Here is a 16941-nt window from a genome sequence, read left to right on the forward strand (position 1 = left end):
TCATTTCTCACTCCTCTTCACTTTTCTGCTCCACAACCTTTTCATGGCATTTTTCACCTCTTGGTTTCGGAGGGTGTAGATCAAGGGATTGAGCATAGGAGTGATGATGGTGTAAAACACAGAGACCATCTTGTCTGCTGAGAACGTGGTGGGAGGGCGCATATAGATGAAAATGCACGGCCCGAGGAACAGAACTACAACAGTGATGTGGGAAGTGCATGTATAGAGCGCTTTGAGACGCCCTTCGGAAGAGCGTGTCCTCAAGGAGACCAGGATAACAGCGTAGGACACAACAAGAACAACGAAACAGCTCAGGGAAATCATGCCACTGTTGGCAACCACAGTGACACCAATGACGTAGGTGTCAGTGCAGGCCAGCTTCAGTAGGGGGTGAACATCACATAAATAGTGGTCAATCTCATTGGGCCCGCAAAATGGTAGCCGAGTGACCAGCAAGGTCTGCACCAGGGAGTGCACAAAGCCTCCCACCCAAGAAGCCGCCACCAGCCAGCCACAAACACGCTTGTTCACAATAGCTGTGTAATGAAGCGGTTTGCATATGGCGATGCAACGATCATAGGCCATCGCTGTGAGAAGGAAGATCTCAGTGCACCCGAAGAAATGGACTGCGAGCAGTTGAGCTATGCAGCCCACAAAAGAGATGGTCTTCTTCTCAACAAGGAGGTCATGAATGAGTTTGGGAGCTGTGACAGTAGAGTAACTGATGTCTACAAAAGACAAGTAGCTCAGGAAGAAGTACATGGGAGAGTTCAACTGTTGACTTGTCTTTATGGTAACGATGATAAGCAGGTTTCCAAGAACGATACTGGCATAGAAGACTAAGAATAACGAGAAGCACAGTTTTGCTACTGTCTTATCTTGTGTCAGTCCCTGGAGGATGAACTCCGTCACATTGTTTTTGTTTTCCATAGACACCTTGAAGACAGGACCTGAAGCACAGAAAAGAGACACCAGCGATGGCATTAGACATGGGACATTATCAGTACACATACATACTGTTATAAATGTTATAAATATTAAGCATGTTCCCTTTACTGTCTTTTTGAGACAGTTTCCATTTAAAGTCAATAAAGGAAAAACAGGTGGTATTAAAACCAGAATGTGTTATTGACATATATAACAACAAGCTCAGATTATTTATTTGAGGAGGGTGGTAGACATAATACCCTCACAAATCCTAGTTCTCACCTTTGCCTCTTTTAAAAAAGAAGACTAATTACCAGATCCCCCCAAGACCCACTTTTACTCTACAATGTGGAAATGAAAGTTGACCAAAGGAGTCAGTGTGGCTGTAATTCAAGTTTCAACACATTGATCATGGCTTGAGGAAGATCTCTGCACAAGCAGTGACTGTATTTTCCGTTCCAGTCCTCTAAAGGATTGCAACAGAACTCTCATTATCTCTCTGACCGGGATAGACCTGAGTAAGTCCAGTCACAGAACTGGCCAGTGTTTTCTTGGACCACCTTTCTCACAGTACATGAAGGAGTAAATCTGGAGCTAATTTGCACTAATGGTGCATTAGCAGGGGTTCGTACACCTTACCCTGGTGCTGGGCTTAGTGTGGAACACCTCATAAATACACTGGTACTGACACTGGGGTAACAAATACACCGCTGGTGACCCTTCTTTACTCACCAACACCCATGAACTCACCTTTGCAGCACTCCCGTGCAGTACACGAGTATCACCAGGGTTCAATTTACACATGAAAACAGAGGTGCCAAATGTGCAGTGACCTTGTCTGCGACACCAACAAGCCCTTTGGGGTCTGAATTTTACCTGACAACCACAGGACAGCCCGTTCTTCTTCCCGAACTCTCTGCCTGGCTACTCCCCAACCAGGGCAGCAGGGGAAAAGAGGCTCTTGGGTGTCTCCATCCCTATGTCCACCCCTCTCCACGAGCAAAGGGAAAGCACTGTTGGGAAGACCAATGTGTTTGTAATAGAGTTTATTCTAATTCATAAAATGGACCTCACAAAAGTCACCCACCTGAAATGCCTGTTTTCATCAAAATCTCTCGGCCACACGTTGCTGCTGAGATGCTGTAAAGCAGCTCATATCTCCCCAATCCTGAAACCTACGGTGGCTGCAAAGATCAGCCTGACTCTCTATCTGCATTCCTCATTCTGCATTAAAAAACAACTGCCCAGCGCATCCACAAGAACAATTATCTCTCACAAGACGGGGAAATCATCGCAGAAATATTTAAAGTAAATCACGCAGCAGAACCACAAGACTATCAGGAGTAATGAGATCCCGGGGGCATTCGAAGTTTTGTCAGAAATTATCAGTGGGCAAGGATCTAAAAATTGTGCTTTGGGTAGATATTAGATAATATTAGAAATAGATAGGGTTAGTATTTTCATGAACTGGAAAATGTTTCTTGGAATATTGATTTATTTTATAAGTAAAAATGTTCTTTGAATTGTTTGGAGTGGAAATGAAACCACCCACAGAGGAAAAAAAATCCTTTGTGTATATACATTTAGAAACATAAATTTGCAGCTTCACGGTCTCAGTAATGGGTTCTGGGGACGTTATCCATATCGGTGAAAACAGCAAGCAATTTCATATATGACTTGCTTTAGTATTTAGCTTGCTCTATATCTCAACAATGTTCCTTTGAGGGAAAGGGAGAAATAAAGGATCTCTTCAGATCTTCTGTAATAGAACTTTGGTATGAATTTTACTTTATACTGATTTACGATACTCTCTGTGAGATATTATCAAGGGTTAACTTAATTAAAATAGGCACCTCTTAGAAACAAGTTACCAGCTATATAGGATTCAACCTATTACCAACAATTTCCTGGTCAACTGCTGCTAAAAACCACCATTGCAGGTCCTGCCCAGTGGAACACAAGCAGTTGTCCCTGTTTGTGCCAGAGATCTGAGCAGATCTGGAGCGTCTCAGTCAATCCAAATTATCTGGCGTCTATTTAGAATTACAGCAAAATCAGACACTCTCGTGCAGGCAAAAAAAAACCTGATCGAGCATCCACAGGAAACAGTGAAATGGAGAAAAACCAGAATTGCTCTCAAAGCCCAAAGTGAAGCCTAGAGAGGAAGTTGGGAAAGCTCGGGACTTCTCCTGTAATTGCAGCTGCACTAACAGTAGGTAAAAGATATTCAAGAAATGGGGTAAAATTTACATAAATGGATAATTCCTTTTCTGATATACTTCCAAGAAAAAAGAAAATCAATAAGAACAATGTGATATTGATTTCTACCTAGTCTTACGGAGTTATGATTCTTTCCATTCGTTTTCTTTTCACTTAGCACTGACATAGTTTTCTAAAGAAAACAAAAAGGACAGGAATGGGTACGTATTTCTGGCTGTGCAGAAGCCAGTGGAAAAGAAACGGCTGCACTCCATCCAGACCAGAGCAGAACTGGAAGCAAAACCCACCAGTTGCGGTGTCATATTTAGTCAATCAGCACTTCAGAAAGGAGCGACCAAGAAATAAACGATCAAGGAACAGTATATTCCTGAATACCGGCAGATGGGGAGCTCCTAAGCTAAAACAAGGTGGTTATTTCTGAAAGGATTTTAAAGATACAGCCCATCCACAACAGACAGTTTTACTCTGTGTCCCTCTTGGCGAGGCCCCTGTCAACACCACCAAATCGCATTTTACAATATGTTCATCTGCCTCATTCCATCTTGTTGACTTACATCATGTAGAAACCTACATCTGAGCCACTTATATGCACTTTTTTTTCTGCCTTTGAGGGGCAACATGATCAGCATAAGGTGGCTGCTTAAAAATGTGATTAATTACTTGCTGTTTCTTTCTGTTTCTTTCTATTGACTCTAAGAGGATGACTAGAGTGACCAATTCAGTAGAGGATTCCCTCAAATTATGTCTTATCTTTTAAAGTAACAAAACACACACACAAAGAATCCAGAGAACCTGGATGTGTTCTCAACCCAGAGAGAAATGGAGAAGAAAACTGTTTAAATAGCTCTTGTCAAGGCTCTTTGAGGAAATCTCCCACCTGAAGGGCTCTTGGTGCTGGAGGAGGGATGTGTGGGGCCTTAGCAAAGGGGAGGCACGAAAGGAAGGGGCAAAGGAGGAGAAATTAATTCTGTCCTTGCTGAAAAGCTTAAGCAAACATATTTTAAAGAAATAACCACCAGATGATGATATTATGAAGGCATTTCAGGATTTGTCCGGTAGAAATAACAGCCAGTGGATTAACTGAACATTAAACTGGACAAGCACATGATGTGGCCTCGTCCAGTTAAACCTTTTCAGAGTCCTTTGTTAATCCTTTTTTAATAGTTTTCCCAAGCATAGGGGTCCATTAGATCCATCACTTGGGCTTTAGAGAGTTGGGAGTAATAAAACACCACTTCACATCTTTGTGTATTACAAAAAGAAAACACATGAAACACGAATCTTCATTAAAAGAAGATTTTTAGTGGTAAGGAAAGAGGTGCCATGCCCAGTGTCACCTCTCCTGACAATCTTTTAAAGGACAGGTTGGGCACAATTCTCTCAGTAGTGGTGATGCTTTAGTTTTCACAGAGGCAGAAGATGGCTGGGGTTACCTCTTGATGATGCTTCAAGTCCTATTTTGCATGAAGTTTCATCACTGGCAACCCAGGGAATAAAGCCTCTTGCAAGAACTTGCACGTTTTAGCGAAGGTCAGCAAATTACAATGTAAAAAAATTCCTCTTTTACAAATGGGGAAACGGGGGAGGAAGTCAGATAATTTATGCCAATAGAAGTCAGCTGAGTTGAGTCATTGTCACTCTAGGCTTTCCTGCAGAAAGAAATGGACCTATTACATGGACCTGTTAGAGTGAGTCCAGAGGAGACCATGGAAGTGATCCAAGTGATCCAAGGGCTGGAACACGTCTCCTGTGGAGAAAGGCTGAGAGACTTCAGCCTGAAGAAGAGAAGGTTCCTCAAGAACTTCTTATGGCCTTTCAATATATAAAGGTGGCTCATAAGAAAGACAGGAAAAGGCTTTTCAACATCTCCTTTTGTTTCCCTAGCCAAACGGACTAGCAGAAGTGACTTAACACACAAGCCCAAATCAAAAGTTGGTGGTGTCTCCTGTTGAAAAATACCTCCCCGTAAAGGTGTGCTTACTGCCAGGCAAGGAGAAAGGCAGTTTCTCCATTTTCACTCCGCTTCGCTTGGCACGTGGATCTGGACACCACAGTGGTGGCCGCTCATGCACATGGAGGGTCTGCGCATGGTGGGAAGATGAGTGAGGTGTTGTGGGTGGCAAGGGGCTGTCTTGGTGGAGACACATGGTGGGAATTTGATGATGGGCAGGATGGGGCTGAGACACCGCTTTGGGGGAAGCTGCGAAACTGGAGATGGAAGGCACGAGGCTGGAAGCTCTCTTGAGGGATTTTGTGTAATCAGAAGGGCCTGAGGTGCAGTGAAGGTCTGTGCTGAAAGACAGTACGAAGCCGCAGGTAATACTGTGGGGTGTGAAGTTGCATTCAAAGAACTCATGTCACTTAAAATGGGCTTTGTATGTTGAAGGCAGCATGAGTGGAGGTTGTGCAACTGTGGCTGCTGAGCGGTGATGAACTTTGGGTAGACCCTCCTCTGGGAAAGGTTGTGTGAAGCAGTAGGGACAACGTAGGGTGGTAACCTGTGTTGGGAGAGGCTGTGGGTCAGAAGAGGACACTCTGTGGCCGTGGGTATGCTAAGGTCAGTTTGACAGGGACAATAGGCCCTCAGGGAATGAGAAGTTGTGCTGAGGGAGGTTGTGAAATCATCAGCAGGCACTATAGAAGAGGACAGATGATTTCTCAATCTATGTGACTGTGAACAGCAGTAGGGGCTCCCCTTCAGGGACTGTGAACCTAGAATATCGCAGGGACACAAGCAGAAAACAAAGCACTGGTGCAAGAGGCAAGGTATTTTGTACAGACAGTTCTTGCTTTCTCCATATTGCTGCAAAAGGGAGAACTAATTTTAAAAAAACCAACATTTCCAGAGCCACGGCAGCGACAGGTGCTGTGCAAAGAGGGAAGGGGGAAGTGGTTCAAGTCTAAGTGACCACACACAACAAACTAGAGATTTCGCCAAGAGAGCGATTGGCTGTCGGACGTCACGTTGAAAGGACTGCGGCTTTTTAAGCAGCGCCTAGCTGGACCAGAACTGCAGTACGGCACGAGGAGTTTATCTGGACTGTATGTCACGGAATTCGGTGGCAGTTTTACCCATCGGATCCAGACCAGGCAGCGGCTGCAGATCAGTCACTGAGATCCCAAGGAACCCACAGAAAGGTGAGAAAATCCTGGATGGTATATTTGCCATTGCACTCTGTCTAACGCTTTTTGTCATGGTTTTGGAGAAACGGTGAGGGGAAGCGAGGAGGGGAAAAAAGGAGGAAAAGAGATCTAACATTTTCTTCTTCTGCTGGTTAGAAACCGGCTATAGGTCTTGATCATTTCAAGATAAGGAGAGCTTCATTCTGAGGACCCTTTTCCACAAACAAGTGCTACTTAATATTACAGAAGTGGATTTAGAGCAATTAAGATGCCATTATTCAGAGACCAAACATTAGCAGTTTTGGTCTTAGATGATCACTAAAGATCAGCCAAGAAAATACAACAGCATAACGTTCTGTCCGTAGTCTAAAACGTCTTTGCGGTGTCAAGGTCGCTTAGACTGACACCTGTCACAAGAAGAACGTGGTATTCAGCACACAAACCACAGGAAGGACGCTTAATTTCAAGAGAGAAAAAGACCACTAAGACTCAGTCTGCTGCTCTTTGATGCAAACTTTCCTTAATTAGTTTCATTAAGGAAGTTAACTTGCATCTTGAATGTCTCTTGGAGACAGGAAATCATTCTTTCCAAGGTCACGCAACAAATATATGAGAACTGTGAGTGAATTTTTCAGTACGATTTTCCACAGTCTACAGAAGTTGGAGAAGAATCCCTTCACTTCCATTGCAGTGGAAGGCAAAATCATTGATGTTTTGTCATTTACCCACAGGACACCCATTGCAGCCATATCTGTACCTGGTCTTTATGCATATATGATCAATGGCACAGGACAATGTCATTTAACATTAGAAAATATGATTGACAAGCCTAAGTCAGACAGCAAATCACCTGTCATTCCCTGAATGGCTGGTAGAGAGACGCATTTCTGGAGGACGGCAATTTTAAATGAGATGTTTGCATTTTTAATGGTGAAAGCTCGGTGTAACGGTACCAGCTGGATTCCCAACCAAGCACTGCTGCCATATGTACCCCCGATGGAATAGAGATAGATTGTCTCCACTGCTCCACGACAACAGCTGGCCAAGAAAATAACCTGTATCACGCATTTTTCTTGCACGGAATATTGTGTGTCTGGGGCGCTGGGAGGAAACAATAATTCAGTCTGTCACATTTCGCGTGTTTATTGAAGTTTGACTCCATGTGTGCTACAGCATTTTATAAAGAGAGAACAGCCTCTTCTATGGTTAGACTGGTGACTAGGATTAGATCTACTGATTGGACTGTTCTATGATTCACATCTTCCATGCTATCTCCCCATTTGTACTTGTTCCTCTCTTCTTTTTAACAATCTCCTGCTGCCTTTCAAGACTCTTCTCTACCTTCCCATGTCAAAATTAATGGGGAGAAAGGAGTCATGCTGTTTGACCTCATCAGACCAAAAAAAAAGGTGTGAATTCTATTTTTCAACTTTATTTAAAGATTCTCATTCAGACCCCACCATCATGGGTGAAGAACTGGGTGAGCTGCCTCAGGAAATGGGGTGAAATAACTATTTGAGCTGTAATTGCAATATCCTCTGATTGTCAGGCATGTTGTCCCGCATGTGGTTCTTACTGTTTCTTCCTGAGAATAAAGTTTTTAAGGACTGTGTCAGACTAAATTGTATATTGTCTGTACACAGGGCTCAAGAAAACAAACCAACCACATTAAAATACTCTTTATTAAAATAGAAATCAGTCACCCACATAAAAAGCTACCACTTATTCTGAGTACTCTTTACCATACTTTCTGAGCATATGCATAGGACAACACTCAATCGCATGTCCTGCCGATTAAACCTGTGTGCTGATTACCTAGAATTCTGGCACACTTTTCACAAGGTGTGTCTCACCTAATCCCAGCTATGTGAAGCAAAGAAAATTATCTCACAGTGGTTAACCCTCAGTTCTCTTTTTATTTAGAGAAGAGGTAGTTTTCAGACATGATTAGCCTAAGACATAGCTACTTTTTAAAGATATTTATTTCCCTATACTGACTGCAAAAAGGACCCTCAATAAATGAGTTTCAAAAAGGGAGAAACGCACTGCAATCCAACCTTTCGTACATGTTGTATAGAATTTGGCCTTAGATGTACTTTGAATAATGCCTCAAAGCTCTGCTCTCCAAGTCCAAACACAGGAAGCCCTCCCTAAATCAAGATTCCCTACAAAGAGCTGGAATGAATCCAGAACCACCACCAGGTCACCATGAGGGAGAGTCACCGCAAGTCTCCTTTCTCCTTACAGGTCTGTCTGAGATCCCTCATTATGAATATTTCAACTACAACAATCTTCCCTCCAACCATAACCGGCCAGGCTCACGGGACTAACCAAAGCGGGGCTGTGGGAAAGACAGAGGCATCATATGCGGTCCTCAAGTTCATGGAGAGCTTCTGCCTCATCAGCGCGGCCTGCGGGATGGTGGGGAACGGCATGGTCATCTGGTACCTCGGCTTCCGCATCCGCAGAAACCACTTCACCGTCTACATCCTGAACCTGGCCGCCGCCGACTTCGGGTACCTCCTCTGCATCGCCATCGAGACGGTTCAGTACCTGATGCAGTTCAACGTGGGGGTGCAGTTTGGGCTATTCCTCTTCCTGGATCTTTTCATGTATGGGACCGGCTTGTATCTCCTGACCGCCATCAGCATTGAGAGGTGTCTGTCTGTCCTTTGTCCGATCTGGTGCCGAACCCACCGTCCGAAGCTCTTGTCTGGCATCATCTCTGGCCTGCTCTGGGGTCTCTCCCTGATGCTGAACATGCTCGGGTACATTTTGTGCACCATTCGCCCCTCTCCCAAGACTTGCCACGTCCTGCTCATCACCATTGGAACCCTGGACTTCCTCTTCTGCACGCCCCTCATGGTGCTCTTCAGCCTGATCCTCTTCCTCAGAGTCAAGTGCAGCTCCCAACACATCCGAACTGGCAGGCTCTTCACCATCATCATGCTCACCGTCCTCTTCTTCATCATTTTCGCCGTGCCCCTGAGCGTCCTGATCCTTTTTGACTTCTTGGGCTACAAATTTCTCTACTCCCCGGAGATCGGCTTTGTGCTGTCCTGCGTGAACAGCACTCTCAACCCCATCATTTACTTCCTCGTGGGAAGCTACAGGGATCGGAGAATCAAGTTCACCCTCCGGCTGGCATTCCAGAGGGCCTTTGAAGATTCAGCAGATGACAAAGACGAACGGGAAACCCGTGACACAATAACTATGTCCTCCTAACACAGGAACATTGGTCTGGGGCTGAGGGACAACAGTTTACAGAATTGAAGAACTCTGAGGTACTGGGGAAGGTTTATCTCACCTACAGTTCGGTGTCTTCAGGGTAGATCTCTACCCTCCAGCTGGTTATTTTAAGCTCCACCTGTGGTCGGTGAAAACACATGAGCACCTGGACCACAGAATTTATCTGACCTCTATCAGGACCATATTGAAAGTGCCTATTTCTTTCCAATGGCCATTAAACAACTTGGATTTGACAAGGTGAAATGTCTTCATGTCTGAATTTTATCAAGGGAATCCCAGCCAGAGATTGCTACTCGCTTAGTAAATCTGCCTTTCAGAGCACAATATCAAATTCATAAATTCTCCATTGCTTTTTACTCAGATCTCTGCAGACAAGATGGGAACCCATCCTCCTCCTGTTAAACCAGCCACGAAACTCCTGGAAGGAGACCCTATCTATCTCACTTAACTTCCAATACCTGCATCTCAGCACCACATGCAGCCTTTTGCGTGATTCTCGGCTTCCTAATGTGTGCATTTCAAATAGTGACATGATTCATGCCCTAGAAGCCCATTTCTTCTATTAACTAAGGAGGTTTCCAGGCCAGAGAGTTGTGATGTAGTAGAAAAGGGCTCCAACCCCTACTTACTTGCTTTACAACCTTAAGAACTGAGCTGCATGCTCCCTTTTCTTGTGTTTCAAAGAAATACAAGGCTGGAGTTATATGTTATTTTAGCTTCCTCCACTCCAGGACAGAGTTTCTGCATCTAACTACAGCACACATCGGGTTGTTATTTCTTCTTTTAAGAAGAAAAAATGATAAGAACCATGGCTTCCAACATCTCTTCTACCAATAGAAATAAATTCAAGGATGGGGGAAAGAATAGGAAACAGAAGAAGGGTAAATAAATATCACAATATGCAGCAAATTACTCTCTAGACTAAATCCCTTGAGATGCAAGATGTGATTATTGGAAGTGTTGTATTATCAGGCTACACAACATTTGCTCTTCTAACCTAAATAGATAGAGAAACCTTAAGATTTCCTCTTCATGCTTTCATCTGCAAATATTTTCCTAAAGCGAAGCTGCATTCTTCTGTTATCTTTTTTCTTCTCCTGTTCATTTGTCTTTCGATTAATTTTGAAAAGCATCACTTAAAAAATCGTGGTTCACCTTAGTGTCTGTATTTGCCTTTTCCTTCCTGTTTACAGCTCCTGAAAGCCGAAATTTGAGTTGCATTCCTACTACTCTTTAATTTTTAATGCTATTGTTCTGCAATGTACATATTATTGATTTAGATTAGGTCTCTGTCATCAATTATATTTAGTAAGGATTTTTTTTTTCCATCTAATTTCTACCGCTGAAGGGAAGAGAGCATCCATTTATCAGAAAACACATTAAAATGGTTTAGTTTTAATATCTGTAATGATTTTATCACGGGAAGAACTGAAATATTTCTGTTATTATTTAAAATGTCAAAAGCCTTTTGTTTTTAAAGGAAAACGTGTTGTTTTTAAAAACATTATTGTGCTCAGAAGAAGCCACCAACTGATAAAAATATACAGAATATAAACTGTGGAAAACTTTCCATCCCAACAGTTTGTCCTTAAACAGACCCATCATGAAGACACTCAAAGCATTCAATGCGAGTGCATATTACACATCACATTAACGTGAACACTTTACGTCCAACCCTGGACATTTAAAAGGTGATGTCTGCACATAAACCACCATCGTACAAACCCTCAAGCATCTGCGGTAAAACACAAACATTCCGCTGTTTGCAGAAATAAAACCGCTGGGTGCGACATGTGGTGACCAGCTAAAAATTTGGTGGGTTTGATATAGACCCTGAGGAGAACATTAGGCAGGAAGAACATAGATCTGATATTGCTCTGCGTATGTTTTGGATGATGATGTGGGGAAAATGGAGAAAAATCAGGAGTAAAAATAAGCAAATGAGGAAATCTGATGTGAAGATGGACCCACCTGTGTCTTCACTGTTAGAACACATTGCTCCACACAGCATTAGACGATAGGCTTCTTGGGTTGGTGGACTCAATGCTGGACCAAAGAGGGGAATTATTGATGCCAAAATGCCATTTCCCCTCAGGGCCGCTGCAAGTAACTTTTGTAGCACCGTTGATTTCACAGTTTTGAAACGAGAAGCAGCTGATCTCCATTAACCAGCAAGAGGAAACAGGTGCACGGAGGGGAAAACCAACAGTAAAAAAAGGCAGGGGAGGGGAGGCTGGAAACCTCGTCCTTTCAAAGATGACCAAGAAAAGAGGAATGGGAGAGTGGAAATCAGCCCCAACAGAAAAATGCCTATTGTACCTAACAACAGGGACACAACCTAAGGGCGTTTTTGGCCGTGAACAGAGGGGGAACATACAAGGTTCTAGATGAATAGAATCATTTTCGTTGTAAGAGACTCTCGAGAACATCAAGTCCAACTGTTCCCCCACCCCTGTCCCTGCCCCATGTCCTGAGAACCTCACGTCTGTCTGTCCAACCCTCCAGGGATGGTGACTCCAGCACTGCCCTGGGCAGCCTGTTCCAATGCCCCACAGCCCTTTGGGGAAGTAATTGTTCCCACATCCAACCTCAACCTCCCCTGGTGCAACTTGAGGCCGTTTCCTCTCATCCTGGTGCTTGTTCCTTGGGAGCAGAGCCTAGGGACACATTTCTTCCTTAGTTTTAAAGAGAACTGAGGACTTCTGTTGTGTTCTGAGCATCTGCCATGATACATCAATCATAGGATGGTTTGGGTTGGAAGGGACCTTGAATCTAATAATTCCCAGCTGCACCATGTGTGGGTTTGGTCTCCTGTGAATCTCTTGGGACCTTTTACAAAGAGGCTGTCTTGGCATCACCTCAAACCAAAGGAGGAATGAGCTCATTAAGTCCATTTTCTTCTGAACACAGACCAAGTTTTAGGGCATTCAGTGACACTCGTGACTCCTAATCTCCGAGTAGAGGAAATGAAAGAAACTTCGGAAGATAAGCAGCACAGAAAATATCATTTTTCACTGATAGATGTTCTTATTTTATAGAGAATCTTTTTGTCCTGGTAACTGTATAAATATTGGCACCTACTTAATTGTTTTCCTTTTATTGTCATCTGGTTTTAATTGATGACTTCCATCGATATTTGGCAATATTATTTACTCCATCTTAAAACACATTTCGTTACCTCAGCCCATTATGCCTATTCCAGAGCTTCCTTGGGATGCATTTCCATCATAGCTATGCTTTGCATTAGAGCAGCAATATATTCATCACCCATTTTATGGGAAGCTCCTAACAAAAAGGAAGGATCCAGGAAGAACCAGGAATACTCAGTACAGAATGTGTGGTAGAGGAAATAATACTTGAATTACTGTCAGAGACGGCACTAAGTAAAAGGCAAATCATATTGAAAATACACAAAGGGGAAAATGACGATGGAAAATAAAGACAGAAAAGGGAATGGGAGCAGGTAAATAATTTTTTATTTAAGACGGAAGAACCTTCAAGTCAGTAGGGCTGAAAAAAGACAGAAAAGCATTTTAGATCAGATAATTCCAGCTGTTAGTGTGGTATTTCACAGCTGCTCTTGCTCTGTGGCAGGTGAGTAACACTTTCTCAATGCTGGGTCTGTGCCACCAGCCCCTGTGTCCCCATCGCCAGCCTGTCCATGAGGCTCCACATCTCCAGGCCTCCTCACCAGCCCATCCTTACAGGGTGGTCTCCACCACGCTGTCCCCAGGCACGTGGTTCTCCTCCTCGTTTGTTGCCTTCTCATCAAAGACTTATTGAAAGGCGACTTTGACAGAGCCCTGGAACCGGCGCTGCCAGCAGCTCCCCACCAGAAAATAACCTAATGGGATGAAGCAGCAGGTCAGCGATGCCAACAGAAAAGAGGTAGTTCGGGGAAATAGTTCACCTGAACTTGGAAGACTGAGGAAAACCTCTACAATGAAAGGAATACTGAAGAAAAAGGTCGCGTCAAGCAGGACAGCAACATGGAGTTTCCCTGGGCAGCATTTCTGTGAGCCATGTCGGACCTTGATGAACAGGGACAGGTCGGAAATCAACATTATTGACAACAAAATGATGGAAATCGCAGATGTCTATGTCTGCAAATATGGTCTTTTAGCTTTTAGCAAACTTAAGGCTAAGACACACCGAGGAAACAAATAATCCAGCGAGGGCCCAGAGCATCCCACTCACAAGACCTGATAAATGTTTTGTGCGGAGGAGCGATGCCAGGTTGGGAAGAGGACAGAGACACAGCGCTCCATGCTGATGGCTGTGAGCAGACCCAGGCTGCCACGGGCAAAGACATGGCACAGAAATTCAACAAACAATAAAAAACCTGTGTAGAAAGAAATAAATTCATACAAATAAGAACAAATTGCTGTTAAGCTCAAAAATGCCAGCATGAGCAAAACAAACAGGAGGAGCAGAGAGAAGTCAGCAACAGCTAGAATTAGGATGTAGACTGTGAAGGGGCTCCTCTTCACGTGGAAGCCCAGGAACCACAGCACCACCCCATTCCCCACAAGTCCACAGAGAGAATCCCCATACAGACAACTCCAAAGATCTTCAGTCCATAAGGTACTGTTGAGCATTCAAATGCGATGTTTTCCCCATAGTCCACATATCCCGAACTCATGTAGTCCAGATAGAGCTCTGTTGTGTTGGTCTCCTCCATGGCAAATGAGCCTGGTCTGGGTGGCCGATTTCTCCCTCTCCCACCAGCTCCTAGGAGAGACGAGGCAGGAGAAGGACATGAGGGGCATGGGCGCTCCCAGCACTCGCCATCTTTCCCCACGGCCCCACGCCAGCCCCAGCCTGCACCAGGAAGGTCCCCGTCCCCTGCCATGCCCAGGACAGGCTGCCACCCCTCAGCCCTGTCCCTGCCAGGACCCATCTCCCACCTGCCCGTCCCCAACCTCCTACCTCCTGCTGCTGCTGGGAACGGGGCTGCTGCAGGAGCCCCAGCACACGGTGCCTCCTCAGGTCCGGGCTCACCAGAAGAAAGAGGCTGGTGGTGGCTGCTGTGAGCACCCCTCTCTGCCAATCTTATCACATGGGTCACAGCTTCCCCTCACGTGTCCTCTAGTTGGTGATCTTGTCAGTAGGAGTCGTCCACGTCACCCCCCTCCTCTCCTCCCACTCTCCTCCAGCTCTGTCCCACCACGCGAGGGGCTTCTGGTGGTTTCCTGGTGCTGGACCAGGAGACCCCCCACCCTGGGAAACGGCCCGTGTGTGGACATGCAGCAGCACAAGGGCTTCACCCGCTGCCTCGGATAAAACTCCCCAGATGTGTTCATTAGAGATTGATTCTGTGGGTTGCACAGGGCTGAAAATGGGTTTTTATCTGCAAGATTCTTGTCTCACCAAATCTCATCCATCAGCACCATGGAGACAGCTCACTTTTCTATTTCTTTTGCTTTCCCATTCTCTCTCTCTTTCTTTCCTTTTCATTTCTTTTTTTCTTCTCTACACCACTAATCCCCCCTCCCTACCAGGACCCCTTGTCTTGCCCATGTTTACAATCCTTTTGGCAGAGCCCTGCCCCGCTTGGACAACAGAGATGGCCAGAGCTCCCCCAGGGACTAACGTGTCATACCTTCCCCAGGAAACAGGTCCCCACAACACCACAAAACTCATCTGCTGAGCCAAAGGAACCAGAGTTTATTCGCCGGGTTCGGGGCAATGAGGGTCATTGCAATGGGAACACAGCCCGGGGAAGGACCCGGCCCGGCTGAGCTGGGCTGCGCTGGGTCTGTGCCACCAGCCCCCGGGCCTCATCCCAGCCTGTGTGCCAGGATCCACAGCTCCAGGCACCATGGACAGACGGACCTTACGGAGCGGTCACTGCCGTAGTGTCCCCAGGCTCATGGTTCTCCTCCTCACTTGTCACCCTCTCTTCAAACACTCGTCGGAAGGCGACTTTGACAGAGCGCTGGAACCGGCGCTGCCGCCAGCTCCCCACCAGGAAGTAAATGAACGGGTTGACGCTGCTGTTTAGCGATGCCAACAGTAAAGATATATGAGCGTAGACTATGTCAAGATAAGAACTACCAAGCAAAATGACCAAACTGAGAGGAAACCCAAAGAGGAACAAGAAGATGGCACTGAGCAGGATGGCAACGTAGAGTCTCCCTGGGCGTCGTCTCTCTGAACCACATCGGAGACTGATGAGCAGGAAAAGGTTGGAAAATAGTGGCAGTAAAGAGAAAATGAAAGAATTCCCAATGCTTATATATCGTAATAGTTTTAAATATGTTACAGAAGAAGTGAGAAAATCATTTATAAGCAAAGAAACCAAAAGTCCGGCGAGAGCCCAGAGCACCCCACACACGATGCCTGACAAGTGCCTTGGGCGGTGGCACCGGTACCAGATTGGGAACAAACCAGAGAGACACCGCTCAATGCTGATGGCTGTCAGGAGATACATGCTGGCAAAGTACCAGAACAGAAACAGAAGTGACATGATATGAAATATCTCAATAAACAATTTCCATAAGGAATCACAATGCAATTCTCTAATAATATAAAACGGAAGCATAGCAAGAAGAAAGAGAAGCAGAGAGAAATCAGCAATGGCGAGGTTCAGGACATAAACCGTGAAGGAGCTCTTCTTCATGTGGAAGCCCAGGAACCATGCAACCCACATATTCCCCACAAGTCCACAGAGAGAAATCCCCACACAGACACCTCCAAAGACCTTCAGTCCATAAGGTAGTCTTGAGCATTCATATGCCATATTTTCCTCATAGTACACATATCCCGCACTCATGTATTCCAGATAGAGCTCTGTTGTGTTGGTCTCCTCCATGGCAAATGAGCCTGGTCCGGGTGGCCGACTTCTCCCTCTCCCACCAGCTCCTAGGAGAGACGAGGCAGGAGAAGGACATGAGGGGCATGGGCGCTCCCAGCACTCGCCATCTTTCCCCACGGCCCCACGCCAGCCCCAGCCTGCACCAGGAAGGTCCCCGTCCCCTGCCGTGCCCAGGACAGGCTGCCACCCCTCAGCCCTGTCCCTGCCAGGACCCATCTCCCACCTGCCCGTCCCCAACCTCCTACCTCCTGCTGCTGCTGGGAACGGGGCTGCTGCAGGAGCCCCAGCACACGGTGCCTCCTCAGGTCCGGGCTTGCCAGAAGAAAGAGGCTGGTGGTGGCTGCTGTGAGCACCCCACTCTGCTGATCTTATCACATCGGTCACATCTTCCCCTCACGTGTCCTCTAGTTGGTGATCTTGTCAGTAGGAGTTGTCCACGTCACTCCCCTCCTCTCCTCCCACTCTCCTCCAGCTCTGTCCCACCATGCGAGGGGCTTCTGGTGGTTTCCTGGTGCTGGACCAGGAGACCCCCCACCCTGGGAAACCGCCCGTGTGTGGACATGCAGCAGCACAAGGGCTTCACCCGCTGCCTCGGATATAACTCC

General features: G+C 45.7%; 3 protein-coding genes across 3 annotated transcripts; 1 reads left to right on the forward strand and 2 right to left on the reverse strand.

The window, feature by feature from the left end:
- On the reverse strand, window positions 1–930 carry LOC309442692 (olfactory receptor 4S2-like; the record flags this gene model as incomplete). The annotated part of the gene is made up of 1 exon (XM_082058775.1): window positions 1–930. The coding sequence occupies one exon, from the start codon at window positions 928–930 to the stop codon at window positions 1–3; it is 930 nt and encodes a 309-aa protein (XP_081914901.1).
- Window positions 931–6127: 5197 nt separating this feature from the next.
- On the forward strand, window positions 6128–10918 carry LOC309442840 (proto-oncogene Mas-like). The gene is made up of 2 exons (XM_082059124.1): window positions 6128–6285; window positions 8518–10918. Exon 2 carries the CDS (start codon window positions 8539–8541, stop codon window positions 9493–9495), a length of 957 nt encoding a protein of 318 aa, XP_081915250.1. The 5' UTR covers window positions 6128–6285; window positions 8518–8538; the 3' UTR covers window positions 9496–10918.
- A 4245-nt stretch (window positions 10919–15163) lies between these two features.
- On the reverse strand, window positions 15164–16744 carry LOC309442200 (mas-related G-protein coupled receptor member H-like). Its single transcript, XM_082057825.1, has 2 exons — window positions 16582–16744; window positions 15164–16383 (listed from the first exon to the last, which is right to left on the reverse strand). The coding sequence occupies exon 2, from the start codon at window positions 16331–16333 to the stop codon at window positions 15356–15358; it is 978 nt and encodes a 325-aa protein (XP_081913951.1). The 5' UTR covers window positions 16334–16383; window positions 16582–16744; the 3' UTR covers window positions 15164–15355.
- Window positions 16745–16941: the final 197 nt, after the last annotated feature.

The sequence above is a fragment of the Streptopelia decaocto genome (assembly GCF_964273445.1).
Source record: "Streptopelia decaocto genome assembly, chromosome: 7".
Taxonomy (NCBI): Eukaryota; Metazoa; Chordata; class Aves; order Columbiformes; family Columbidae; genus Streptopelia; species Streptopelia decaocto.

Bases quoted from the DNA above. Each gene is read 5' to 3' on its own strand.
- LOC309442840 (XM_082059124.1), top strand. From the start codon at position 8,539: ATGAATATTTCAACTACAACAATCTTCCCTCCAACCATAACCGGCCAG.
- LOC309442200 (XM_082057825.1), bottom strand. From the start codon at position 16,333: ATGGAGGAGACCAACACAACAGAGCTCTATCTGGAATACATGAGTGCG.